At 37.1% G+C, this 12050-nt stretch overlaps 1 protein-coding gene across 1 annotated transcript in view; it reads right to left on the bottom strand.

The window, feature by feature from the left end:
• LOC140785288 (vacuolar protein-sorting-associated protein 33 homolog) overlaps nucleotides 1-12050 on the bottom strand; it is a 45802-nt gene that overhangs the window by 3639 nt on the left and 30113 nt on the right. Inside the window, exons 18-21 of the mRNA XM_073133104.1 lie at nucleotides 9541-9621; nucleotides 7422-7479; nucleotides 7258-7316; nucleotides 6156-6249 (exon numbers count right to left, since the gene is read on the bottom strand). Of these exons, the coding sequence (XP_072989205.1) occupies nucleotides 6156-6249; nucleotides 7258-7316; nucleotides 7422-7479; nucleotides 9541-9621 (292 nt within the window). The remainder of the gene's footprint in view (nucleotides 1-6155; nucleotides 6250-7257; nucleotides 7317-7421; nucleotides 7480-9540; nucleotides 9622-12050) is intronic.

Raw genomic sequence — 12050 nt, 5'->3', positions numbered from 1 at the left:
AGATGTTAATATGTTGAAACTATGCAAGGTTACAAATTGTGACTCTATTGTTATCATTGTCATTATTTAAAGAACATGCCTAATGCAAATTGTTATGTATATTGTTGATTTTAGTTTTTTTTTTAAATTATTTGGTTTTCGAGTGGATTCCACTCACTGAGCTATAGTTATTGGTTCATGGATTCTTTTATTTATTTATTTATCTATCTCAGGTAATAGTTAGCGGGGCGACTGAGCGAGATGTACCCGGACTCCACCTCTACTTAGGATCCACCTATTTACTTTTTCGCTCTTTCGGATTTTATACTTTAGATTATAAGATAAATTTATTTCATTTAGAGACTCAAAAACAATATCATTGTTTTATGTTTATTGTGATTAGTTTTAAATTTAATAAAGCAGATCTTCATTTTATTTATTTATTTTTGCCATCGTACACGTAGAAAGTATTAATAAAGCTTCGTGTATCTCAAGCATATTGAGATGCATGGCCGGTCATGATTCCTATTTCGGATTGTGACAGTTACAGAGAGTAAGATAGAGAGACGAGAGAGTGGAGAGTGAGTGAGAGAGAGGGGAAGAGATTGAGAGAGAGATTGAGAGGGAGTAATCGAGAGAGGGAGAGAGGGAGAGAGGAAGAGATTGAGGGGGAAAGAGAAGCGGGAGAAAAGAAATGAAAAAAATAAATCAGAAAAAAATTACCTTGTGACAGTAAGAGAGAGGGAGAAAGAGAGATTGAGAGAAAAAGAGAGAAAGAAGAGGGAAGAGAAGAAATAAAAAAATAAAATTTGTTTTGTGGCAATAAGAGAGAGAAGGTAGAGAGAAAAAAATGAAAGAAAATTAAAAAAAATAAATTTGCCTTGATAGTAATAGAGAAAGGGAGGGAAAAGAGAGATGGGGAAAGAGAAGAGAGAGCCAACTCAGTATTCGTCAAAGTTTTGAATAAGTTAATGTAATTTTTAGTTTAAACTTCATATGTGAATAATTATTATTTTCTTATCATTTTTCTAATTTTTTTTAAAAAATTCTCGTATTTTTAAATAAGATTTAGAATTTATATGATTAAAAAATAGTCCGATCCGATACAGGCAGCCGATATAGCTGATACGACCAATATGACCAATACATATCGTTTTTCTGGATGGTTAATCTTAATCCCAATACTGAGTTTTCGAATCTTGGTTCAAACATAAGAATGAAAAACCATATTAAGTTCATCTTTCATGATTTGGCGAGCTACACTGAAACATTGTAGTTGTCAGATTAGCCTACAAAGTTGAATGTTCAATACCAATTTAGTGAATTTGCAATATGCAATAACTATGTGCATATATATAGTTCCCATGCCAGCATTGTTGAGATGCATCACCCCTGTGATACAAACAAGGTGTGCACCTGATCATGCTTTAGTGTCTTATTTTGGTGAAAAGTCTTAAGCAGTGATATTTACTAACTAGGACAAAAAAAATAACTAGCAAGTTGTGTAATATTGTAATCGTTATGTATAACCCCTTAGGTTTAAAGGAGAGTAGTCATGATTTATGAATAAGATAACTAAGCAACTAAGAAAAAACAGTTGCAGAAAATGAGTATAGCATAGATGAAGATACTAAGTGATAAGAGGGGTTACCTAACACGATAGAATAAAAAGAATGTTTATTTGACACAAGTTAGAGATAAAATCTCTGAAGGATATGTTAAGCGAGAACCAATTGAGGTGGTTTGAACATTTTCAAAGGAGATTGCATGATGCGCCAGTACCTTAGCAGTTTTTATAGCAGTAGGAACCATAAGAAGGAAGCAGGGCAAAAATAGTAATGGAGAGCATGGCAGCACTTAAAATTAACAAGAAACTTCTCATTTGATAAAGCCTAATGGAAGAAACAGATCTGCATGGCAGACCCCAAATAGTTGCGACTGAGATGACCAGTTTATTGTCGTAGGATTAATACACTCCATGGGATCTCCTCCTTGGAAAACCTCGGGAAGTCCAAGTGTGCGGTTTGGCCTCGAACCTCATGGTCTGCCTTTCTAGTGACTCTCGGTTCAAGTCTGAACCTTTGTGGCTGAGGTTCAACCCTTTGGTACCCTTGATCCGTTCAAAGGGATCAAAGTCGTTGACGCTTCACCAATCTTCTTTACCAACGTACTGAATTGGGCTGGTGTGCCGATTCAGTTCCATCACCATTGGTCTTGGAGTCATCACCGGTGCTGGTCTAAATTCATCAAAAAGGATCAGCAATGGGTCCTCAGGTCGCTGGTTTTGCACTTGGGTAGGTGGTACCTCCATCGGTGGTGGAAACATTGGACAGTTCAGATGGACTTCGCCGTTCTTTCCCAACGAAAAATGGAAAGGGCTGTATCACATCGAGATGTTGATTCGTTTTCTACCCCAAATGAGATGGGGAATTTGTCACCTCTGTCCCTTCATCTTTCTTCAATCACTGATGGACAATCTTGCAGATCCTGTCTCTGATGCGGTGTAGATGCGGTCAACCGGTTCAACGCCATCTCCTTAAACTTGGTCCACTCATTTTGCATGTTGTCTACCCGTTGCATCATAATCTCAAGCATGACATTGTTGCGTGCTAAGGCTCCACCGTGCAAGATCACCTCTGTTTGGTGCAGGCTGGCTAGGGCTCGCCGCGGTCACACCAGTTGGCTTGACACGGTGGTTTGAGGTTGCGGTAGTCGAGCCATCTCCTTGTAGTGGTGTATCTTCAGGTTGTCTCCTTGCTGCCATCAACCTTGTATCCATCATTAATAGAGGTTCGAGGTTCGCCTGACTCTGATACTAATGTGACGAACCGCTTTCGGTCAGCAATCCTTTGATGTCTTCCTACTCTCACAAGCAATATGAGTCCAAATATGTTCTCCTTTCACAATTCGACCTCTAATTTCGAAAGCTAGGTCTACCACGAATCTTCAAGATTAAAAAGGTCTTTGAGATTCAACAGATGGATCAAAATAATATTTTGGGGTTTGATAGATCCGGAATGGAGGATTAAATCTATTGAAATAGTATTTGCAATGGGTTCTCGGCCTTTGCAAACACTATGCAGGTGTTGGAACACCGCAATCGAACAACTCTCCTCGCGTTCGAATGCCGTAGCCAGAAATTCTTATTTTTCAGCAAACAAACAAATAACTACTACAAAACCAAAGTAAGAAAAATTATGAGTGGCTGGGGAACTGTTTCATATCAAGGGCTTTAAAAAAGCCCATCCTTGGTACAGCATAATAATGGCCAAGGGTTATATTTCAAGCTTGAAGAGAATTTAGGACTGAAGGAACCAATAAAATTAAAAGCTTCGTTGAACGTTGACAACATGATAAGAATGGAGGTCTAGTCGCCCCATACCAGTTCACCTAACGAAGGTGACGCCAAATAGCTAATGGAGGAAATATGGATGACAACATAGAGTTTATCCCGTGTGTTCAAATGCACTACAGTCTGTTCGAACATATGACAAATTCGTTGGCGCATTCGAACAAACTTTCTCCCATTTGAACAGTCACGACATCCGATGCCCTATTCAAACAGACTATCATGCATTTGAACAACCGTCAAACTCCGGAGGCAACCAGGGAGGTTGGATCACATGGTAGAGATTAAGTCGCTGAGTCTTTAGTTGGTTTAATTTATTTTGAGTCGTTGGACTGATTAGGGTTTATTATAAAAGGAGTTGTAATAAGTTATATTGGGCGAGGAATAAAAGTATTCTCTTCTCTCTTCTCTCTCAGTAAGCCTAACTAGCTAAGGGACTAGGGTTTGTCGATTTCTTTTTAGTTTTGTTTATTAAACTATTGATAGATCTCTCGGATTAAAACCTATAGATCAGTATCAAAACATCTGTGGCCGGTTGACTAAAATCTATTGTTCAACTCAGCACAAGGTCATAGAGGATAGCAAAGACATGGGCGATGTCGGTCGAAGACCGTCATGATGCACTGGAAGTAACTCTTTATCAACTAAGAAGGACGCAGTTGGAACATAGGGAAACTATACAGGAAACGAATAATTGCATTGATGAGGTGGAGGAGCAGATGTTGCAGAACACGAAGACACTGGCCCGACTAATGGGTAGGCTAGCAGCCATTCCAGCTAGGGCTTTGGAGGGCATCCAAATAGAGTTCAGCCCCGAATCACCCGTCTGGACGTTCTCAACTTCTCGGGGAAAGATCCTCTAGGTTGACTATTCAAGGCAGAGCAATTTTTCACCTATCAAGGAACTAAGCTTGTGAAACAGGTAAAGCTAGCCCACGTTCTATCTCTAGGATGAAGCTCTGCAATAGTTCCAATGGTTTAAAGAAATGAACCCATTAGTAGATTGGCCAGATTTTACCTCGATTAACATCAAGGTTCAGACAGTTTCAATATGATAATTTTGATGAAGCTTTGAAGAAGCTGCAGTAGACGAAAACTGTCAGCAAATATAAAAACATCTTTGAAAAACTAGCATTGAGAATCTACGGATGGTTGGGGTAGGTGCAACTAAGTTGCTACATCAGAGGGCTATGGGAGGAGATACAACTAGAAGTGAAATTCTTCAAGCCTCAGACAATAGCTATGGACTTAGCACGCATGCACAAGGACTGGCTAGCAAAGATTAGGCGGACACAAAGACGTGTGGGGCTTTTACCCATGCCAATCGCAATGATGAACATAGGCTAGATGTGGCTAGCAAAAACCTAGGGTCGACGTTGACGAGCGGCCAAAGCAACCCTAGAAGACTTGGCGAAACCATCGGAGATTACATTGCATGCCTTATCAGGGAGTGTGACGTTGCAAACTTTGCGAATTACAAGATCTATGGAAGGAAGGCCGGTGTTAGTGCTGGTTGACAATTGGAGCACTCATAACTTTATTAGCAAATCGATCATCTAAAAGCTTTGAGGTAGGATAGAGCCTACTACCTCATTTTTTGTAATGGTGGCTAGTAGAAATAGGCTAGAGTGTAGGAAAATTTGTCGTGATGCAGAAATCTGATCGCAGGACTATTGCTTCCTTGTTGATATATATTCCCTGGAATTACGAGGCTCTGTTCCTACCTTAAGAGCATTATATGTCTATTGGCTACTTAAGAAAATTCCATGGTTTTCTGACTAAGAAAGTAATAAATAAATATCCCTTGTCTAAATTACTATATAAATGTAAGCATACCTAGAGTATTAATTAGTCATCCTTTTGCAGGCTAGAATCTACAATTAACAATTGTGACAAGTGCAGTGTATTAATGAGGAATATAAACTATTGCACTATAGGCAAGATCCAATCTTTGGTGTTCTGTTCCGATCCCTTAAAGAAATGAAATAATCCATTGCACTATAGAACATTCTGCGACTAGTGTATTTCCCCATGAATTATCAATTGTAGTGACAAGTACCACAAAGTTATTAGTAATCAAGTTTGGAGATATCAGTTTGCTGGGGCTCATGAAGCTTCTGATTACACTAGTTCTGGTAATTTTGGCAGTTTCTGCAGTTGTCAATCTACGAAAAGCACAGCACATTAACGTGATGCCTTCTTTCAAGAACTCACTAATTATCAACTTGAAAGTATGTAAAATATAAGCTAACAAGATCAGTTATTTTTTCACTAGTTGTAGATGTTATATGTATGATGGCTAATTACATGCAAATAGTACTACATAAATAATATGGAGTTCTAAAGAATAATGTGATATATATATATATATAGACTTTCAAAAGAGATATGCCGGATTGAATGATCTGAGTAATGGGAATTCACAGATATGCCGGATTGAATGATCTACTTCTTTTACTTGATTTTCTATGGACTGTTCACCTTTTCAGCAAGAAATGTGTAAAATATTTAAAAACTAACAAAATCTTTCAAGCAGTATTGTGGCACTAGAAAACACCTACTTATGGCAAATGTGCTGAGTTTCATCTGACAGTTGTCATTTAGTCTGATACCCCAAAATCTATAAGGCTTTATGCAGAAACTGCTCAATTCTAACAAAACATCATATTATCATGTTCATAATTCTCTATAGTATCTATGGTCCATCAAGAACTTAATGACCGTTTCTAATTATCAGTTATGGAATGTCAGTTCAGAAATATCATGTTTTCCAAGGAAGGTACAGTTATTAGTAAATGAAGTTGGGCCAAAGGAAGATATTGCATACCTGTGAACTAAGAAAACGCAGGGCAGCAATCTCTGCAAAAGTTACCCCTCCAATAAAGACAACTAACACAAGGGACCGACGACCATCAGCAACCCTGCCAATTGTAAAGAAAATATTGCACAATAAAATAGTTGTTTATGGCCAACGAAATTTAGCAGACCATCAAGATACCTGGTAAAATAATCAAATGTTGTTTTGTTAAACGTCTGTTTCATCTAAAACTGCAATTGATGTCATTCAATGTGTTCTAAATATCAAATAACTGAAATTACACATAATGGCTAACATAAGATAGCTACCTTTTCATCAGAATTTAATCAAAAAATTCTAAACTAGTTTTCATAACTAAAACACTCATTATCACAATGGCACATCATAGTCAGCAGTATTAACAAGGTTGATATATAGTACAACTTTTAACACGTACAGAAAGATTTCAAGGTTTTAGCACCTTACTAGAATTTTTTTTAAGTTTTTAGCAACTATATGTCCAACAACTACAATTTATTGGCAAGAATACAACTGAAGGAGAAAACCACTAACACTGATATGCTATGCTCAGAGCCTAGAAAACAAAATTCTCATTCAGAAAGGCCACTTCCTTCTTGACAAAATTAACAAGCCTTAAATGCAGCTAAACAAACATGAACATGCTTATAACCTTATATCATTAAACAAGAAGGGGAAGAAGTGAGGTGGCTGAAAGTGATAAGCATATGAATACCAATAAAACCTGACAAAAGGAAGGAAAAAAACATAACCATCTTAGACTTACTAGACAACTTAACCATTTTGGCAACTATGTGAAACAACTACAATTTATTGGCAAGAATACAACTAAAGGAGAAACCACTAACACTGATCTGCTATGCTCAGAGCCAAGAAAACAAAATTCTCATTCAGAAAGGCCACTTCCTTCTTGACATAATTAACAAGCCTTTAAATGCAGCTAAATGAACATGAACACGCTTATAACATTACACAAGAAGGGGAAGATGTAAGGGGGCTGAAAGGTGATAAGCATATGAATACCAATAAAACCTGACAAAAAGAAAAGAAAAAAACTTAATCATCTTAGACTTACTAGACAAGTTACCCTCACCTGTCCATATTCGATTGAGCTCCTAGAACTGTTTCAAATGAACTAACGGTAGAACTACCCTGTTAATGTGGAGGAACACGAAAACAAAGTTAGGAATACAATCACAAAAAATAAACTCTATTTAGGATTAGAAAGTAAATGGCATCATGAAGGTATGCACTTACTCTCTTCAAATCAAGATGAGGTCCAGGCAAAAGTTTAACTGTTTCTTCAATAGATCGCCTGCGAACTTAGAAAATAAGCAGAAGAAAATATATGGGACTAAACCATTATTTGGATTGGGTAGGTATCAAGTAATTAATTACCCTCTCTCCAAAGGAAAGAAAGCAGATGAAAGGAAGCAACTTGTACAATGAAAAACCAACATAATTTATAAAGGACAGTCTATTGCAAGAAAAATTAAAAGAAGTCATGTAGTGCCCGTTTAACAATGTTTTAGCACAAGATCATTATAAGCTGTCCCACAAATGTCTGGCTTTTGAATTATTCAGATCAGCAGTTTTATAATTAAGATGAATAATAAAACCTCATTTCCTGCAAATTTACCTTGAAAGAGAAAAGTAAAATATCTACAAATTAACTTTCATATGCATCATACGAACTCTTGTGCTTCTACAGAATTTATTTTAGCTAATTCAAGACAAACAAGCTAGATTATATAAACCAATACCAAGCCCACTTAAAGTGCCATAGGTGTGTCCGAAGTGAATAGAATAGAAAACATGGAAGCATTTTCTCACACATAAATTACTAGAAAAAGGTAAAGTAATAAGACCAGTCACTGCTTCCCATAATTATTAACAATTATACTAAGGCCTAAGATTCATAAGCAAGGAAACCATAGTGGCAGTTCATCATAGAGAAAGTAGTTCCATCTCCATGTTGCTATTTGATTACCAACAAAGTGACATTTCATCCAAGACAACATAGTTTAAACCCCAACAAACTTAAAGCTCACAATCCTAATGTCAGTGAAATTATGCACGGAATTAGTAACACAATGTCTTACAACCTTAAAAAACATTAAAAGCCCATGACTCTTCCATGTCGGTCAGCTTTCAAAATTCAAAGAATACATATCAGGCCTTCAATATCCTAGTGACTCAGACCTAACATAAGTGTGTCATTCTATAGCATTGAGTAAATTCAAGCATCCAGTAACTTCAAAATTTTCATTACTAAGGTGGATTATTATACATATTGGAAATTGTGGGAAATTGACAGTCCTTCAGGAAACTCAGAAAAGCGGGGATAATACCCAACTTAACACTTTGTTGTTCACTGCTGATATTGTCAGCTCAGATATTATTCTGCTTGATATCAAGTAATGTGTATCTTAGATAATATCGACGTCTATCTACAGTCCATTACTGAGGTTCTTTCTCTGAAACATCCTAATGAGTTGGGCTTGTTAGAAAGTGGTGAAAGGGGCACCTAAATCTGATAAAATGACTACCTGGATATTGCTGACATTATCTAAATCTGATAGTATTTGGCACATATCGAATAACTGAACCTTGATGTTATTGGTATCTCAACTCAGTCTAAAGTATATAGAACTATACTACTACATCATACTTTCATATGAGCTAACTTCCTAGGCAGCTGTGAAATGATAAAGGAAACCTTTATCAGATAATTTTAATAATGCTGAAATCAGTCCAATCTTATGTTATTTGGCTCCATGTCAGATAACCATAACATTGGCGGACTCCATCTTAGGTCCAGTATGTAGATCTTCTATAAGAAACTTGAAGCCTACTTGTATTTAGTTCCCAAGATTTTGTTAAGAGTGGCAAGATGGGTGCCATTTACATACCTAATGACTGGAAGGTGCAATTATAACGAGTCATTTAATTGTACCTGAGCTTAAATGTGCCACAATTGGATGTAGGACAATGCAAATATAATGTAAGCAGTGCACTCCTTTAATTTCCTTCAGGTTACTAGCTGCAGCTGTGAATTCTATTTCCTTTGACTTTTAATCTAAGAGTTATTTTCTTTACGACGAGAAAAGTAGACTAACTATCAGATGTTACAGAGAAATAGTAGGCAATTGGCATCAGAAGATCAATTTTTATAATTGAATGTCATAGACATAGTAAATGAATATCTCAAGCTTCAAGCAAACCATACTTTCTCAGGAAAAGATGTATAGGAAAGCCAGAAAGGAAAAAAAATATTTATAGTCAACGAGTTCTTTAACAGCTCCATATATACATAATATCTTGAAGGACAGTGCAGTAAGAGAATATAAACAACATCACCCAGCAAGGAACTTACCATCCAGATCTGATTGCATGTTGAACAAGACGAATACTCAGAGGTGCATATCCAGAAAAGATATATGAGATGTCATTGGGGCTGAAACAAAGAAAACAAACTCAAAAATTTAGACTCCAAGAGTTAGAATAATCAAGTATGAACAACTATACAGGCAATATACCTATTGTTGTTTAAGGTGTCTCATTGTCCATTCTACTTTTTCCATCCCTAAATTCTGAACACATGATATGACTAATAAAATTGAAACAATATCATAGAAAACACAGGAAAATCAGGTTCTGAATCATCTAATAGATAGCTAGTTTTCCAAACTAAAGTCCTAATTAACCTAAAAACTTAAGAATAATGGATTTTATCCTCTATACTCAAAACTCTCCCTCACTTTTGGATTAACACATTTTGATTGGCCTAAGAAATAGACATGAATTAACGAGGTGGGACTTTTATACTTAATGATAGATAGACCTGGTGGGGTTTGAACTCAGGATCTTATGCTCAGCTACGATGTTAACATACCAATTACTCTAAAGGCTTAAACTATTAGAGAATGGTAGTGTTTAAACATTTTATCCTTTGTACTCTAACAATAACTACAGAAACATATTTAGTTTACCATTTATCTTCTTTCCTCTGCTCATCTCACTATGTATTGGTGTCACAAAAAGTACGAACAGAACAGTAGTATTTCCTGCAAGTCTGTAGTGGCAACTAAGGAAAATTTGGTAATACTAACATTCTTTTCTAACATCAGGCAATGCAAACAATAACTATATTGCTCATGCAGTGATCCCTTCCACGTTGCTTTCATGGTTTACATTGTTGGTCCCAGGAACTGAAGGTTACTTCATAATTCCTTAAGATTTAGTCAGAAATGAACTTCATTTGCGAATGAGTCTCGAAAAATGGATGTAAAGGGAAATTATTAACAATCTCAAAGACCCAAATATGGATGTAAACAAAAACTTCATATTTGGAAAGTATCTACAAATATCCTTCATAAGGACAGATTCTTCTTCTATTCCAAATAGCCTTCTACTTCAACAAAATCATTCCTCGGTATAGGTTGTGCACCATATTGCCCCGGTTGGATATAACCAAACCATCTTAATCAACTCTCACGTAACTCTTCTAATAATCTTGCTCATCTACTTCAACATCCTGTCTCAATGGCATAGCTTTTGCATATACTGTTTCCTACTTATCTAATTGACGTGGACATCATTGACGGGACACATTAGCGTTTGTAACTGTGCACGAGGCACAGACAGTTGATGATCCCTCTAGTAGGGATATAATTTTGAATTAAATCTAATATTTTTTTGGGTTCAATATATTTTACCCCTTAGTACTTTGATGGGTTCTATGGTACCAAAGATAGGCTCTGATACCAAATTGATGGATTCTTGTACTAAAAGATCGGCTATAGAACAATTCCTTCCAGATCTGGATATAATACAGGAATTAATCTACGCAACCGTGGAAAAATATTCGTCAAATATTCTCCGGTAGTCAAAAAATTACGAAACCAAATGGATTTGATGAGTAACTTCCTGATCTACAACTTTTGTATTTACGCCCTTCGCAGATTCGAACTACAACTGGGACGAAAACACAAAATAACATGGGTGATGATAGTGGTGACAGGTGGAGTGGATGTTAGGATTATGGATGGGTATGGAGATGAAGGTGGAGGGTGAATGTGTTTAAGAGATATAGAGGAAGGGGAAGAAGTGGTCGAGATCCCAAAAAAGAGGGATGGCTCAAAAGTTGAGGGAGATTAAAAGTTAGGAGAAATCTTGCCAACAGTAGAGGTGGAAGGATGATAAAGAGGGAGGAGGGAGATTAGGGTAGATAGATGATAGAGAGGCAAGAAATCAATATTCCAATCGCATAATGAATTTGGCTGCTATCCACATGTTTATAGATGTTAGCCAACAAATCCTAAAACAATAAATAACCCTAATTCTAGAGCATTCCCGCCGATCACGTTCGAACGCGCCCGACCGCGTTCGAACGCGCATTATTTGTTCTCTGTATTTGTAAACCTGATGCAGGCGTTCGCAAGGGCGTTCGAACGCGACCCCTCCTGTGTTCGAACGCGACCTATAGGAATTTTATTTTAATGAAAATAAACAACTAATACAGTAAGTAAAGATCCTAACTAAATGTATCAGCCCACCACGCTTCCCCACCTTTCCCTCAAGGTGAAAAGTTAGGGAAATGCTCCGAGATATCAGTCTCCAACTCTCATGTCGCCTCATCGGATGGCTTACCAAGCCACTCAACTAGAATCTCCATCTCCCATCTGGTACCATGTCGTCGTCGGCGCCTAGCAAGTACACGAACTGGCTCTACAATCTCTATCTCCTCTAATGGCTCCTGTAGAACTGATCCAACGACCTCATGATCTCCAATCCACTCCCTCAGCAATGAAACATAGAAGACAGGATGCACTCTCGACCCCTCCGGCAGCTCCAAATGATATGCAACTGGACCAATACGCTCTA

The sequence above is a fragment of the Typha latifolia genome, chromosome 3 (assembly GCF_019914945.1).
Source record: "Typha latifolia isolate L0001 chromosome 3, TyphaL0001v2, whole genome shotgun sequence".
Lineage (NCBI taxonomy): Eukaryota > Viridiplantae > Streptophyta > Magnoliopsida > Poales > Typhaceae > Typha > Typha latifolia.
Note: the sequence above shows the minus strand (reverse complement) of the source record. Positions and strands in the feature narration are given on the sequence as shown.